Here is a 16,388-nt window from a genome sequence, read left to right as displayed (position 1 = left end):
TGCTGTTTGCCATGCACAGCGAAATTCCTTTGATTCACTTGGTGCAGCTAGACTGCTGACTAGACCGCAGTTATGTGCGAGCAGTTCTTTGATATTCAGAATTCTTTACTAACAGTACACATGCATCATCTCAAAAATTCCAAGTCGCGTTTCAGTGCAGTGTGACCAAAAGCTGCGAGCAATCTGATCCGAATTACCGCCAGGTATATGTGTCACTGTCGCAACCATTGAGTTCCTTTCATTGCGGGCCCAAGCTTGCCAACAAAAATTTTATTTTGAGTTGTTTCTCTGCTTGTAGTCACCAGCACGTGACATCAGGCAGTCTAGTCGCATCTACTGAATCTATGCAAGATATCTCGGCTCACATGCCGAGTAGTAAGGGTTAGGTTGTGCATGAGGTGCATAGAAAAGAGAACGCGGTTCAGTTACACATTGGCAGCATTGAACAAAGAACAGTAAGGAACACAGCCAAATATTGTGACAAAGTCCCCTAAAAGGTTGGAGTTGGCTAGAAAAAAAAAATGGAAATGTTTTTAAACAAACCTTTCAATGAACCTGGCCTGGTTCCTTTTTGCAAAGTGGTTGTCTGATGCTATTTGCTGAGATTTGGTGATTCTGCACATGGCACAAGAGCCTTTACTGGTCACTCACCAGCTGTCCCTTTCTCTCTTGCTCTGCCGTAGACGTGGCCCTCACCAGTGACTTCATATGTGGCTTCTGTGGTGAGACAGAAGAAGCCCACCAAGACACCATTTCTTTGGTCGACCAAGTGCGGTACAGCACGGCCTATGTGTTCCCTTACAGTCTTAGAGAAGTACGCTTGCTGTTAGCTTTGCTCTTTCTTGTTTTATTTTTTTATTGTTATTTTATTTTACAATGCCAGTTAGGTAGATCCAATTCTACAAACCTAGCAGACATGCTCAGGGAGAATGTGTGCACAGCATAGGTTGCACAGCATGTGATTCGTTATCTGTGTCATTCATTAACAGTAGTGGTAGGCTCAGTGTGCACAGATGCTACAAAAACATCACTGCGAACACAGACATGTACCATCAGCATCAAATGAAATGAAATGAATGAAGTGCATGAAATGAATGAAGTGAAATGAATGTAAGAAATGAAGTGCAAGCACACAAAAAAATATTAGGTGCTGCTGTAGAAATACAGGGGGAACTCATTCACCCTTCCTAAGAACGTTCTTCAGAACTTGAAGCTGAAAATCATCTGCACCAGTACTGAGTCTGTCCAGCTGAAATCTTACTTTGCTGTTCACGCGTCACTTCGTTGTTTGTTTCATTTGATATTGATGTGCATAGCAGCACGGCTCCATTGGTTGGAGGGCCACAGTGTTGTGTGATGTGCCAGTTACAGAAAAGAGAGAAACCATATTGAAAAACAGATTTTAGCCGGCATAAAAGATTCACTGACATGCTACTCTTCGTGGGGAAAAGTATTGGGGATACAAAGATGAAAGGAGACAGGCACACAAAATTATAATGCAAGAAGTAAAAGAAGGGAAAAGAAAAAAACAAGAATGAAAAGAATAAAAAATATATGGGCACTGAATTTGGGCTGAGGTATGTCGACGAAATTTAATGCATAGCAACGTTTAAACTGCATTGTTGTGTGCATTGCAATCTATGCAGCACATGATATAAGATAGTCAGAGGAAGAGAAAAACACTCTTCAGTGGGAAAAACGGGAGAGGCTGGCCACAGGAACACAATCGCCAGCAGGGCAAAGCCTCTCCCATTAATTGCCAGTTAGCCCTGACCTGAGCTAGCTGTGGCCACCCTATCCCCGCAGACTTCCTATCTCTTCTCCCCACCTGGCTCTCTGCCATCTTCTGCTATATATTTGTCTTCCCTTGGAATCTGCTTCATTACCATTACAGACCATTGGATAGGCCACATGTTGGACAAGTTATGACAGGGCAAGGAAAAAAGATGGGAACAATAAAATATATAGAGGCAAGCAGTGGCCCTGACCTAATGCCTTTCAATTAGATCAGTGAAGATTTTTTTAACAAATTTCATGAATGCTTTCAAATCAGACTGCCTTCACACTTTCTAGCTGCCTAGATTTCTTCAAGGAAAATCATTGGCACCAATGTGGCAGAATTCCTGCATGTTGGTTCACACGGAATTTTATTTTATTTAGCAATATCTGCCTTCTTTTTGCACGTCTATGAAACAGTACGTTGGATGACTGCATTTTTTTTAAGTGAATCTAATGGTCTATGCAAATGTTACTGGTTTGGCGAGCCTTGTGCACTAGAGTTGTTTTTTGGATGTACACTTCAGCAGTTTTCGCACATTAAGCTCAAGGAGCTGTACAACAGGAAAAAAGTGTTATTTAAATGAATGTATGTCCAGAAGCATGCACTATATTAAGCCGTACTAAACTAAACTAATGCGCCCTTTGCAGAAAACGCATGCACACCGTCGCCTGGAAGATGATGTCCCACTTGACGTCAAAAACCGCCGAGTTGGGGAAGTGTTGGCTGTCTTCCGTCGTCGAGCAAAAGAGCTCTTTGATCAACAGGTCTCATCACATCAGCTCGTCTTGGTTGAAGGAGTAAGCATGCCCTCCTCTTGGATTGTGAGAAACACATGTTGTGCCAGTGATCTGCTTGCTTTTCCCCAGCCTTGCTGTAATGTCTCATTTGGCAGAGAAATTTAGAAGAGATGCTGTAGTCAACTGCAAGATACAGGCCAACAATCCATGCAGACATGTATCTATAGTCGGATACTACTCAAGAACGAAGGGGCTTTTCCCTGTCAAAGGGCTCCCTTTCGGCCAATAGCGTTGGCCAATTCTCACAAGCCTGCTAGCGTGACAATGCAGGGAGTAGCAGATGAGAGGGGATAGCCCCCCTTCCTGCATTGTCACGCTAGCAGATTCATAGGAATCGGCCGACATATTGACCTGGAGGAGGGTCCTTTGTCTGGAAAAAGCCACTTCATTCTTGTGTCATATCTGACTGTAGTGCACTCCTGAATCGTAATTTTTATCTTTATTGTGCACAGAAGTATGTGTCAATCAGCCTTTGTTTTAGAATTCCTTATGCTGATGGTAACAAAAGGTTACAGAGGTCAGAATTCACTGAGCAAAAAAATCTTCAGTCTTGATATTCCAACTTCTCTCTCTCTCTGTTTTTATGGCAGCTTTTATAAATGGCATCACTGCAGTGCACCTTGATACTGGAGTGTTTATGGGAAGGGAGATACTTACACAAGTGCAAAATATTGTTGATACTCCAATAATGTCACTTTTGATTGTCCGTACTCTGTAATCTTCCCAATCCTTGTCCTTCCAGACTAGCCGGCGTTCACCAGAGGACTTGTCTGGCAGGAATGACAACAATGTCAAGGTTATATTTCCTAAAATGCATGTTGTGGAGCACCCAACGTCTTCAGTCAAGAAGGAGATTGAGCCTGGCGATTATGTGGTTGTCAAGGTACTGTTGTGATTGTCACAGCCCTCAACCGTATTGGCATGCAGCAGACTAAGTTCCCTTTAGTGACAACTCACAAGGTACCCTTGACTTGGTATTTCATGTTTTTGCATCACTGTTTTTCATTGCTTCCAGATTGAAGAATGCTCCAGCCAGGTACTCAAAGGCACCCCTCTGTACATCACTTCACTGCAGCAACACATGGCCGATGAAAGGGAGCGTGCACATGTGGCACAAGCCTAGTCTTTGTGCCCACCGTAGCTCTCTTACTGCTCGTTATTTATGCACAGAAATGGTGGTTATTAAAGCTTACATCTGCCTTCTGGGCATGTCTTGTTTACGGAGTGGCCTCTGTGCTTTTTTTTTTTCGCCTGTCATCTGGTGTTAGAGTATGTAGTTATTGAAGGAAATAAGTGAACGCTGCTTTTATTCATGCTTCCAGAAACCCAAAGGTTACAGGATGAGTGCTTGAGTAAATGCCACTGACATTGTCTTATTAAAAATATCTATTTTTTGACAGCAGCTGATCTGGGTTGGAAATGGGTGTGGCATGACACCGGTGTCGTGTGAGCGAGCACATTTATATTTTGTGAAAAATTATATTATAGCATCTGCTTCTATGTTCCACAGATTACTAATTTGTGACAGCCACATTATCACTAGGGGTTCTATCGCAGCCATTTGGCTACTGCATTCTGTCCATTCGTCTAGAAGCAATAAAACATTGTCCCTTAGTGACACCATGAGGACTAAGGTGCTAACCTTGAAGAGTGTGGAACACAATGTCAGATTATGGCTATTGCCCATGTAAAAAACCAAAGAACTGTCATGGCAGAAACTATCGCTCATAGCATTTGGTTGGCAAAATCTGGTAATGTACGACTAGACCAGAGGAAACTAAACTCTTGGTTGCTAGGTAAGGATGGCATTGTGCTTTAAGGCCTTTCTGCTTGTTGTCTTCGTCTTTCTCTCTAGCCTTGCTGAGATATGTGCATGGCAGTAGAAATGACAACCGCGTGCATTACCTTCCATACGACTTTATTAGCATCTGACACAGTATTGTGAATTGTAACTTGTTTTAGTGGGACAACCTTGGAAACTATAATAAATAAGAGCAATAAACGTGTGCAAGAAAACCAAGAAACAAAAAACATGCCACAGTAGGAAAACTGTTGTGACTCATGCAACAGGTAACCAATTTCTACACGTGAGAGCCCTGTTAATGCTGTGCTCTTGTACTGCTTCCATATGTGACCCGCTTCTACAATTTTGCTGTCATTTGACTGAAATGCTCAGCGATGATAGCATTTCCCTAAAAATCAGCGTGGCACGTAACATCTGAGCAGTAATAATAATAAAAATCTTTATTTGTGCTCCAACTAGCAATGCATGCCTGGTTGCCCTTTCAGAGCTTTATAGACACTGTACTACTCATGCTTGCCGAGCCTTTCTCTTTTATTATTGAATATCTGCATCACTCAGCAGCATGGCAGCAGGGAGGGACACAAACATTGTGCTGTTTGCCTTTCACATTTTTTGCTACACTACACATGGATTGGGTATACATCCTTTTATCCTTTTTATCTGTACTTCATGCATTGCATAGCTGTGTGTCAGATATCTCTCGAGCATAGAGCCTGCACAGCTTAGATTTCTCAAGGTCAGAAAGACAACCTTATTGGCGCCAGTCCTATCTCACCGTGCCTTCGTGCCAGTTCGCATTTGTGCAATTATGTCTTGTTATAAGCTCAAACCAAAGTATTGCTAGACATTGTTGTGTACTCGCCTAATTTTGTGAAGAAAAAGCGAAAGAACTCGTTCGGGGCGCGAGATTAATATTTACAACAAACATAATCTGGTCAGAGAAAAATTTCCATGTCCAAAAAGCAAATTTCATATTTTCAGGAGCCTGATGGAAGAAGTACTGAAAGTGTGAGCCTTGCACCAACTAATTACTTGCGTCTTTTTTTATATATATATATATATATATATATATATATATATATATATATATATATATATATATATATATATATATATATATATATATATATATAATCTGTTCCAGGTTATTCATGCAAAAAAGTGCAAATGTCTCTCTTACGAATGCTGAAAAGTAAAAAAAAAAAAAAGTTGCAGGTTGGTTTTAATGCATCCGTTGAAGGGACACATCGGCTATGAGGGAGGGGTCCAGGTTAATTTAAAACATCGGAGAATATTTAAAATCTTTAACGTGCGCTCACGTCGCACAGCACACGTGCGTTTCTGTATTATGCCTCCATTGAAACGCGGCCGCAGGGGCCGGGAGAAAAAATAATAAACTAAAAAGGAGAGAAGAGCTGCGTCGAGCAGAAGAGAATGTAGCAATTCCTTATACATTTTGCATTTTCAATACACAAGTCTTTCCTATTTTTCTTTCTCAGGCCATCTCATGAGCACTAAAAGTGTTGTGACAAGTTGATCTTAACAAGCTGACAACCCTGGAGTTTTGCTTCCCTGTATATCTCTCAGCGCTGCAGTGAAGCGTGATTGGCAGAGTAAATGTGATTTTTAAATCGGTTCACCAGTTCCGCAAAACCGGTTCTTGCGTAGCCTGTTTCGTAGAGTTTAAGCCAGCTTACAACCAGAGGAATCGAATTAGGCGGCAAAATAAATCACGCTAGCTTTTGTTCTCGCTCACTTCGCATGCAGTCTGCCGTTTCAATATAATCTGCCGGCTCTACGCCCCAAAGGGCATATTGAATCCCTTGTACTACCCACAACATCTCGAAACTACCGTGAATGCTTCTGAAAGTGGAAAGCATGCAAGTGCCCCGCGTGCGCACGGTTAGCGGCATAACGAATTTGGTGTCCATATTACGTGGTAGGCATCACGCACAGTTATCGTTCCAGTCTCTACATGTGGAAAAATAACGTAGCCTGTCCTTGAGCTGCGGTCTAAGATGCTCACCCAGATGTCCTAGATCAGCACAGTCAAAGTCATTTTGCACTGCTTTTTTTTTTTTTTTTACCCCATTCACTGCGAGTTTACTTCCGCGACTGGCGCTTAACTGTCGTTGGCTGAAACGCGTAAGCCCTAAGCAGGTCATTGCCTTTTTCCGCGCTGACTTCCGCTTGGTTGGACTTGGCCTCGCTTGCCTGTGAAACGTGAAAGCTAAAACTTCAATGCTAATATCTAAAACTTGCCATTTTAAGCACTTTATTCCCAGAAGTCCGGCAAGAAACGGAGGATAGGCCTACTTTCCTCAATTGAATGGCAGCCACGGCAGCGACTGCAGCGCCACGCTTGACCTGTCTGGGCGCGCTCCGAGCTGGTTGAGCCGCGGGTACCGCGGGTCCGCGGTTGTCATTTTTGGCTTTCAACAAGTGCAGTTGTCCGTGATTTCTCTTGCCCGAGTGCACGCGTTTTTTGTTTGTTCACTGCCGAAAGCCTCAACCGCGGGAGTAGTGCAGTTTTTTTGGAAGCTACTCGTAAGACTTTTTTTATGTTAATTTGCCGCTGAATCGTTCGCCTTTGTTAAAACCACTGCCTGAGGTGACAACGTGCACGGTTTCGTGAATGAAGTGTGTTGGCCTGTTATTTGTAGGTGTCACTTGTTAGTTATTGTTGTGTGGAACACTTCTGGTTCGTGCAATATAGACTTATTTAGTCCAGTGCAATTCAAACGAGTTTAAGTTGACACGTAGCGGCCAGTCTAGGTCGAGTGCTGTGAATGTGAACCTCGCATCATGTCCGATTCGCTTGTCTCCAACGGAACTGGCTCGCCAAGCCTATTGAACACGCTCAGACAGTTTAGGTTTCAAAAGAGATGTTCGCAGACAAATTCCGACTCGGAGCCTCGTCCATCGTCGAGCGACGAGCGCCCAAAGAAGTGGCGCGACTGTCGTTCTCCGCCGCGTCGAAATGAAGGTTTGTTGATTTTCGCGGTTAAAATTTGTGCGATGCCCAGTTTTGTGTTCCCGCCTAAAAACCGCTTTGCATGCTTTTATGCACAGATGATTTGGTCGTCCCTGAGACACCTGAATCGGCCTTAAAGAAAACTGGCCGAAACATGGCTTCGAGGCAAGTAATGTTCAGTGCTCTCTGCCTGCGCATTGCTAACGTCCATCAATTAATTGGATCTGAAATGTGTAATTACACGATCTTGTTTTTTGCCTCGTGATAATTCATTCATTAATACTTTGAAGAACCACCTAAATGATCTGAAGGTCGTCAGCTGTAATTAGTTTGCTTTATGAGAGAGACACATGGGGAGCTCAACCTTGAATATAAAGTTCCTAATGACTGTAGGCATTCATGTGGTCAGCAGGTTTCGTCAGTAATGCATGTCGCTAATTTCTTTCGTGTTTCAAAGCTTGAGAGTTTGCTAGGATTGTATGGAGCTGGCATTCATTCAAACTTCACGCATTTACTCGCAGTAGTTTGTTCTTTGAGTTTTCTTTACATCTTATGCAGCTTAACATATTGAGTTGTATAAAGAAGCTGTTTGGTGCTGAATGTAAAACTTTGGTGTCCCAAATTTTTAAGGAACATTGCTTTGATTCTTTTTTTTTTTTCCTTCTGCCTGTGCAAACTACAGTGAAGAGCCCTGTGATATTCAAGCAAGCTGCTCGACTGCTGACATGGAAGAAAGCCCACTTGTACCGAACGGAGTGAAACGGAAACGTGTCTTGTCAAGTAGCTCAGAAGAGAATGAAGAATCCAGGAGATCAGGGCAGCTTGTCCAAAATGCCAAGAAACCTAATCGAGTTGATGATGAAAGCAGCGCTGAAGATTCGGAAGATGAATGCACAAGGTACATGACAGACAGGGAGAGGAGTCTCAAGCAGCTGATATCAGAGTTCAAGGGTTGTGATGTTATGGTAGGTAACTGCTGTGTCATTGTGAAATGCTTGGAAAATGGGTCTTTGACCCCATCTTCTATAAAGTACCTTGTGTCATGTCGCTGTTTTGTCAAAGCTGCCCTTGCACCATAAACATTCGTCATCGTTACCTGTTTGATGCCTCTTTTGACCATTTTGTGGCATAACTTGCATTAGTTGTATTTGGAGGTCGGGTAATGTCTCAGCCTTTGCCTGTATGCAGCATGAGGTAGCAGAAGGTGACAGCGCAAGTTATTGTGACCATTTGCCATTAGCAGGAACCTTCTCGCATTGTCCTTGTGTTGAGAGCCCAGTATTTGTGTCGTAACTGCATCTTGTTGACCTGTGTCACAACATAAAACATTGCGTTGTGCTCTACCTGTCTTCATTTTTGCTGCTATTAAAGTCACATGCCACAAACACATTGCTCGAAGACAGAAGTAAACAGAGTTTTTTGGCTGGTACAGTTGCTACGTATAGTAGTTTGGTCTTTTAGCATCTCATGGAAATGTGCTTTGGCACTTGCTGCATTCTACCAAAACTGCATTCTACCAAAACTGTCTTTGCTTCTCTGCTTTCTCATACAAGAAATCCTTTGTTATACAGGACATACAAGATGCATTGGTGGCATGCAAATGGGATGTCATTCGAGCACGAGCGTACCTGTTAGACAACCCACCAGGAAGCAAGGGCAGCAGTCCACATCGCAATGCAAGGTTTAAAACGGTTTCCTCATCCCCTGGTAGCAAAGGGGTGGATTTTGACAGTGTAGAAGACAGAGAGATCACACCAAAGGTAAGCCTCTCCTACCAGCCATGTTGGTGAGGGAGTGAGTGCCTAAGAATTCTGAGTACCTCTGAAGTCATCATTAGGCTGATGACATCAAGGTGTCATCACTTTCTTCACTTCATCATAACTTTCTGTGAGGACATGTGGAACATGTGCAGGTGCGGAGAGGTGTCTTGTGCACTTAATTCAACTACTGTTTCATTTACATTTTGCACTTTGCTGCATTTGTGCAGTTCCTCCTCATTGAAAAATTTCCCCACGTAACTAATTGGCTGTTGTGTTGTATGCCAGATCATCTCTCTACTTAACATTTTGGTCCATCCATCAGTTGTGCTGGTCAAATTTGTACACCCTTATTGGAATGGCTAGTCAACCTTTTTTTTTTTTTGTTACTCATACTGGATCTTTTGTTAGCCTCTGTGATTTGCTCAAGATCTGAAAAATGCTTGTCCTTCCTTCTATTAGGTGAAGTTGCAGGCGAACATTGCCACAAAGAGCGAGGCACCGGTGAAGAATTCGAGTGGTGGCCTCTCCAAGTTCAAAGCCTTCAATGAACTGAAGTCGCGGAACACAAAAAAGAAGCCACATCGAGAAGCAAAGGCGATAAAGGAAGAACATGACAGCGGCGACGAAGAATACTGCAATGAAGACGTCTATAGCTCAGGTGGTGACAGTGAAGAGAGCGATGAGGAACGTGACTCACCGGCGAGAAGTGAGGCGAGACGTGCTATTACTCAGTTCTTCAATGAAGCTTCCATTAATGAGCTGCTCGCAGTCCCTGGCTGCAGCCGGAAGAGGGCAGAGGCTATTGTGGAGAACCGGCCGTATGATTCATGGAAAACCTTGGTGCGTCTTGGTCTTTTTTTTTTTACATTTAAGAATTTTTTACTAAACCCTAGTGTTCCACTGTCCTGTCATAGTACGGTGCGGGCAGGGCACCTTTTCTCTTATTTATTTTTTAAGCCCACACTAATATCTGTCCTGTCATAGTGTGGCCAATGCATAATTTCTTCATTAGTGCGGGAAGGCATGCCAGGTCTACAGGTGACTGCGAAGCTGAAGCATTGTGAGAAAAGTTTAGGCATTTAATTTATACTGCCATGTAAGGTTTACGATAGGGGTCTGAGCTCTGCCTAAACTTGGTGGATAAACAGTCAGGTTTTAGTGAGGTTACAGGCAGTGCATAATGTAGTATTGAATGTTAAGACACAGAGAGATGATAACTGATAACATTTTTACTAAAAATAAGTGGAGAAAATTGAAGTGGACAAGGTGTTATTGCACGAAACGATAACAAAAAGGAATGCCAAGGGAAGGGAAATGTAGTCGAGGTCTAGTAATTGAGTGCAGCAATGAGAATGGGAAATTCGCTGGGATATCATGAGTGTAGCTAGTGCAAGATGAGGGCAGTTCAAGATTATTGAGAGGAATTTGTCTTATAGTAACCCTAATTCGGCTCACTGGCTACGAGCATTAAATTTTGACAGTGCGAAACTGGATAATGCTAAGAATAGTTCAAATGGGGCAGGTCTCGGCTGTGCATTTACTGTCCTGTGCAAGTATTTTTGTATTTTTTCCACTCGAAATATGTTATCCAGAGAAATTCATACTGGTGGTGGATGTCTTTCATTTATGATAGACAGAAGCTTGGATCTTGTAGTCATGCAGATAGCATGACATAAAAGGGCCCAACACAGCACAGGAAAATGCATTCAACACAGCTGCATGAGTTCAATTAGAATGTCAGCGCAAACTTGGAATCTCCTGTATGCCTTGTACAAATTAAGGTTGCATTGAGGGCATTTTCTGTACCAGCTTTTGTGGTGTGTGGGGGGGAAATGAAAGTTCTGAAGCTTGTGTGCCTCTTGAAGCGAGAAGAGTTGACATGTCATAGATTTATCCATGTCTGGTTTATATGGCTTGCTGCTGTTCTCGGATAAAGCGAACAATGTGAGAACATTTGGTCGCTTTCCCATAGGCTCGGGTTAACTAAAAGTCTGCTTAAAACCTTAAAACGAAATGTTTCGCGTGCCCTTCGAATAAGGTGAATTTTTGTAATGTGACCCGCAGCAATACCGCGTACTGATACTCGCGGAGTGAGGCGTGCTATAGAAAAAAACAAAACAAAAAATGACAATGCTTTGTTGCCAGAAAACGTACCCCACAAGAGAGCTCCCCCGCATCTTTGGCTTGCCCTCGCAAGGTAGCTTCCCCGTGCCTTCGTACTAAGATGCGGTGAAGCTACCTTGTGGGTAGGGAAGGCAGGCTCAAAAGTGGGGCAAGGGGAGAAGTGGCCTCCCAATCGGCATGGGGAAGGGAGTCTCAAATTTTGTTCCCTGTTGTTTCCTGCTACCCAGAATACTTGACGAAGCACTGCCATGAATGTCAGAGAGAGAAAGTTGATCACACGCTTTCGAAGTGTGTACTGGACTGCTAGCCAGCTGGGCACCTTCTTCAGTGTTTTTTAATCTGTTGGGAAAGTAAAAAACAAAAAAAAAACTCATGATGGTTACTGCAGAAGGGAGAGAGATAGAGACAGGGGAAAAAAAAAAAGAAACTAGACCACTGCTGTTTTCAAGTTGGATACCATGAAACTTTTCATGACCTCACTCTTTAGCTCACTTCATATGTTATGTTCTGTCATTTTCTTTTCAGTGCGAGGTAACTTTATTCACTATTCTCATGTAACAGATATTTGGACACACCTAGTGGGCTCAGATATCCTTTTTAAGGGGACCTCTCCACCTTTTCCTCTCGTTAAAATTCCTTTCTCTCTCTCTTTTTAAGGGCGCTTGTGATAAGATGAACAAATTTGAATTGTCCCAAAGGGTACCTACTGTAGCTATTTAAATTCTGTCAAAAACATGAATGGCTCACGGAAGGCGTATAAGTACTTGACAGAACAACTGCGAAAGGGGTGCAGCCTGTGCCAGTGAAGTCAATTTCTTGGTGCATGATTACTTACTTGTATATATAAGGTTGCAGCGCAGCGGGCTATGGAAAAGAAAATGATAAGGTAAGGTCAAGGGACAGGCAGGGAGCAGGGAACAAATGTGAGTTGATGACGTTTTATCTGAAATCGAGAAGAAATGGTCATGGGCAGGGCTTGTAATACAGAGTGAACAGAGAACCCAGTTCTAAGTGTAACATAGCTGATTCTGTGGCTTCACAGAGTCAGTTCGGCAAGTGAGATTTGGAGATTTTCAGGGCTAGGATGACCACAACTGGTGCAGGACAGTAAGGACTGGAGACCAGTGTGAGAGGCCTCTTTCCTGTAGTGAACATAGCTGGTGTGGTGGTGATATTGGTGTTGGTGCGCTGTTTAAAACTTTAAACCACCGGATACAGTGCCAATGGAAGATGTGGGATCTAGGCTCCTTTGCTCATGATTGCTTGAACATAAGCGCAGATAGAGTTCAGATAGGCAAAAAAAGAAGGGACTTCAGTCAAGCACCTTTACTGTTTGCTGTAGCAAAGTTCAGCCTGACGTGTAGCAAAATTTTAGAGTGTGAACATATAAGAGCAGACTTTTCTAGGTTAATTATGCTCTCTTTTATGTTCAGGTGTACAAGTTTGAAACGTGCAAGCACCTGACGACTAACCTGCTGAACAGCTCGAAGAACTTGCTATACACACGTGACGTAGTCAGCCGTCTGATGGCACGCTGTCAGAGCATCTCTGACCGGATGCAGGCCATTGTGTCAAGCCTTGTGAGTGGGGAAAACAGTGACTCCGATGAGTACATCAAGACGCAGCCATCACTGCTCACTAAAAGGTAACCCTCTCTTTTCCAACAGCAGAATCTTGATTATACGAATTCCTTGGGAGCGTGCAAAATATTCGTATCATCCCCCCGTATCATTTCCTCCTAAAAAGAAATGTCAACCTGTTATTATTACCTGTATTGCTGTCAACCACGTTGCACTTGCTACAGCAGAACACCATCAATTTGGACTTCTAGGAGCCGGGAAAGATGTCCCAATTAACCAATTAAATGATGCCCCCCCTAAATGGCCAAGAACCATTTGCGTCATAGCAAATTTATTTGGGGAAAACCAGGAGGACAGCCATCTGCTTTTCAGATGAAAACTGCGCAGCAAAGCTATTGTTCTGAATAACATCTGGCATAGACTGCATGCACACTGTCGAGGTTGTTAAAGGGGCTGCGAAACACTGCCTGGGGGAATACCGGCTATACTCTAGGTGGGTACTTTATGTCACACAGACGCTGACTTAAAAAGAATTACAGGAATCGATGCTCAGGAACGAGAGTTATTCAGTGAAGAAATTTCAAAATACAAGCAAACAAAACGCTGCCCTCAACTCGATTTTGGCGGGGCTTCCCACTCCTATTTCGCTCTCCCAATGACGGCACCTGGCGCAACCAATCAAAACAGCCAGCCAGAGCACGTCGCGGAAGTTTGTACTCCATGGTTGCCTGCTCTCTGTGAGACTGGCAGCGTTGTTTCCATGCCAGAGCGCCCCTGGTGGTGTATTTTTATTTTACTTGCTTTGCAGGGCTTTTATCTAAAGCAAACAAATTGTTTTTGTTGATCTAATATAAAACGCAGACAGGTGACGAAATTTGTCTCTATTTATTCACACAATTTGCAGTATATTTACTGTTTGTCCGGTCATCAAGCTCGCGCCAGGTGATGTCATATCCGCTGCTAAAAACCCGCCACTGTGTGGCGACACCATCACAGCCATGAAGTTGTTTTTGGGAGGACATTAAAATATTAAAAAACGGAATGTACGCGGTATTACCGACGCTAATAGCACCATTATAACTCACTGTATGCAATCAACAGGCAAAACAGTTAACTAAGATTGTGTTTCTGGGCCCCTTTAAAGGGACACTGAGGAAAAATTGAAGTTGGCTTGTATCGACAGAATACCAGCTCCTGATTACAAAAACGCCACTCATACTGACAACAAAGCTCTTGTAACGTAGAAAAGAGCAAGAACCAAAATACAGGTATCGCCGCCACAGGCCAAACTCGCAAGTACAAGCGTGATGAGATCATAGAACAAAACAGTGTTGCTAGAACGAATGGTTCTAGCAACACCAGGAACCGAGAAACCATGCATCACTGAGGCGCAGCCAATGCATGCGCAAATCTCCTTGACGTCGCCAGATGGCGCCACGTGCCCGGCTGCTACGCGCGCTCCTGAAGCATCGGGACAAATCAGCGCCTGTTTTCCGGCGGTAGGCGGGCTCCCGGTATTCCGCTAGCGGTAACAAGGTACACGGTATGCTAAAGGTGTCTATTTGCGAGAACTTCGTTGACGACTTCGAGAACGAGATCCATCGTAACGCTGGCAAAACGCCAGTGCAAACGTAATCGAAGCGACTGTAGCGACGGCCGCAATAGCCGATAGATGCCTTCAACGTGCGGCCGGCGGTAGCTTTCTTTTCGGCTGCTGCTAGGCCGCACTGCTGGCAGCCAGAAATCACGGAGTCTGCGTTAAGTCATGTGCACGTCATGTTTCACGTCTCTTAGTCCTCTGTCGTCATAGACGAATCCCAAGTTTGAATCAGAGCGGCGGGAAAAACTTTTTCAACTTCGAATCCAAATTTCTTAGAAATAAATGCATCTTTCGCTGCCGGCCAAGTGGCAACAAAGCCATGACATGCCGAACTATCGGATTTTACTATAAAAAAAATATTAATAGTGCTCTCCTCAGTGTCCCTTTAACATAGCACTGCTTAAAAATGGCAACGATCTCCGCGGCCTCCTTCATGGTGTGGCGCGTTGACAGTGGAGCCTTCTTACAAGTGGTGTCGTCTCATGCTGGAAACAAGTCATTGCCAGAACAGCGAGACACGTTCTGGTTAGAAAATGAAAAAACCAGTTATGCACCAATCATCCAGCGTCCAAAACCTCGCAAAACTGTATTCAGCTGGCTAGCCGACGGGCTGCTAGGCTACCATCTCCGTGGTCTGGAGCGAAACTGAAAAGGGAAACCGAAACCACTCGGCCGCACAATTTTGCGGCACCGGGGCTCTCCGAACATATCCTGCTAATATCCCATGTTATGTAAGATGCCATATCATAGTGGCATCTCTTGTGTCCGACAAGCGGCAAGTGTGACGATTTTCGGAGGGCAGCAACAAATTAAGGGGACGCATAGTTTCGCTTCCTTCACCATGTCATTCATATAGCAACATAGCCTCAGGTCAGTAGCTTATCCGAAATAACGGGCCTAGCAGCGTCCGAATGAACAGGCATCTGACTCCATAGACTTACATAGGCTTCGGGCGGGACCACGTCAGCAGTCTGAATTAACAGGATTTTCGAGTTGACAGGGGTCGAATTAACGAGATTTAACTCTAACATCGTGGTAAACCCTTTGCAGCCTTCACCTGTCTCCATACCAGCTCATTGGCCTCAACTGGCTGGCTGTGATGCATAAACAGCAAGTGAACGGCATCCTTGCCGATGAAATGGGCCTTGGCAAGACTATCCAGGCCATCGCCTTCCTGGCTTATCTGCAGGAGCAGGGAGAGGCCAGGCCACACCTGGTTGTGGTGCCGTCTTCAACCTTAGGTGCGTACTGGGTCCCTCATTGCTTCGCCTGCAGTGGACTTCTGTGCACGCAATACTTAATCCTGAGTAACTAAAAGCTGATTAGGGTTAAAAGGAATGGTGAACTATCTCCGCGTTGTGGCTGTTGTCATGCTTTATATATATAATTTTTTTATCTATTTTGTGGTGTTGATCAATTTAGAATATTACTGAATATGTTATCGCTTAAAGCTAATTGATTAGAAAAGCAGAAGAAAAAACAACCACATGCCGCCGCTGGGATCCGAACCCACGACCTCCGAATTACACGTCCGGTGCTCTACCGCTGAGCTACGGCGATGGCTGTCAAATCTTCTGCTTTCGGGGGTATTTATATTTTTACAAATAACCTAACCTTGAGAGTGTTCATCAGCGCCACCCACGTTCGTAAGCGGCGGACGTAGCACGTCCTGAGTTACCGCTGGTGTGACGTAGAACGTTATCGAACGGCGAGGGTGGAAGCTGTGTGAGAACCCTCTTATGCTTCCTATGGCGTCAAGGCTGCCAGAACCGATGCCCTCGCGAAACAATTAAGCAAGAGAGGGGAATGAGGGGCTCGTTATAAATATGAGAGAAGCCAACAGCCACAGAAACCAAGGGACAGAGGGGATTTTTAATTTTTTTTTTATTTTATCTATTTTGTGGTGTTGATCAATTTAGAATATTACTGAATATGTTATCGCTTAAAGCTAATTGATTAGAAAAGCAGA

The 16,388-nt window shown here is 43.9% G+C and overlaps 2 protein-coding genes and 1 long non-coding RNA gene across 7 annotated transcripts in view; 2 read left to right on the top strand and 1 right to left on the bottom strand.

Annotated features, from left to right (window-relative positions):
- Nucleotides 1-3,797, top strand: part of LOC149358738 (mitochondrial tRNA methylthiotransferase CDK5RAP1) — a 16,511-nt gene extending 12,714 nt beyond the window's left edge. Inside the window, exons 9-12 of one of the 2 annotated variants that reach the window (XM_089570909.1) lie at nt 684-814; nt 2,428-2,577; nt 3,320-3,460; nt 3,593-3,797. In XM_089570909.1, the coding sequence (XP_089427035.1) occupies nt 684-814; nt 2,428-2,577; nt 3,320-3,460; nt 3,593-3,700 (530 nt within the window). In that variant the 3' untranslated portion in view covers nt 3,701-3,797. The remainder of the gene's footprint in view (nt 1-683; nt 815-2,427; nt 2,578-3,319; nt 3,461-3,592) is intronic. The other variant, XM_089570910.1, reaches the window with a different exon arrangement.
- Nucleotides 1-6,781, bottom strand: part of LOC149358737 (uncharacterized) — a 10,945-nt gene extending 4,164 nt beyond the window's left edge. Inside the window, exons 1-4 of one of the 3 annotated variants that reach the window (XR_016288728.1) lie at nt 6,644-6,781; nt 3,235-3,347; nt 2,443-2,700; nt 544-717 (exon numbers count right to left, since the gene is read on the bottom strand). This is a non-coding gene — a long non-coding RNA (uncharacterized LOC149358737). Of the gene's footprint in view, nt 1-543; nt 718-2,442; nt 2,701-3,234; nt 3,348-6,549 lie in introns of all 3 variants that reach the window. The other 2 variants (XR_016288726.1, XR_016288727.1) reach the window with 2 other exon arrangements.
- The window catches only part of Etl1 (SWI/SNF-related, matrix-associated actin-dependent regulator of chromatin, subfamily a, containing DEAD/H box 1), a 26,745-nt gene continuing 16,829 nt past the window's right edge, over nt 6,473-16,388 (top strand). The window contains exons 1-7 of one of the 2 annotated variants that reach the window (XM_089570907.1): nt 6,473-6,928; nt 7,454-7,520; nt 8,038-8,320; nt 8,927-9,115; nt 9,575-9,955; nt 12,673-12,884; nt 15,470-15,660. In XM_089570907.1, the coding sequence (XP_089427033.1) occupies nt 7,510-7,520; nt 8,038-8,320; nt 8,927-9,115; nt 9,575-9,955; nt 12,673-12,884; nt 15,470-15,660 (1,267 nt within the window). In that variant the 5' untranslated portion in view covers nt 6,473-6,928; nt 7,454-7,509. Of the gene's footprint in view, nt 7,368-7,453; nt 7,521-8,037; nt 8,321-8,926; nt 9,116-9,574; nt 9,956-12,672; nt 12,885-15,469; nt 15,661-16,388 lie in introns of both variants that reach the window. The other variant, XM_089570906.1, reaches the window with a different exon arrangement.

The sequence above is a fragment of the Amblyomma mixtum genome, chromosome 2 (genome assembly GCF_055824585.1).
Source record: "Amblyomma mixtum isolate Tamu chromosome 2, ASM5582458v1, whole genome shotgun sequence".
Classification (NCBI taxonomy): domain Eukaryota; kingdom Metazoa; phylum Arthropoda; class Arachnida; order Ixodida; family Ixodidae; genus Amblyomma; species Amblyomma mixtum.
The sequence above is the reverse complement of the archived record's forward strand: the minus strand, read 5'-3'. Positions and strand labels throughout refer to the sequence as shown.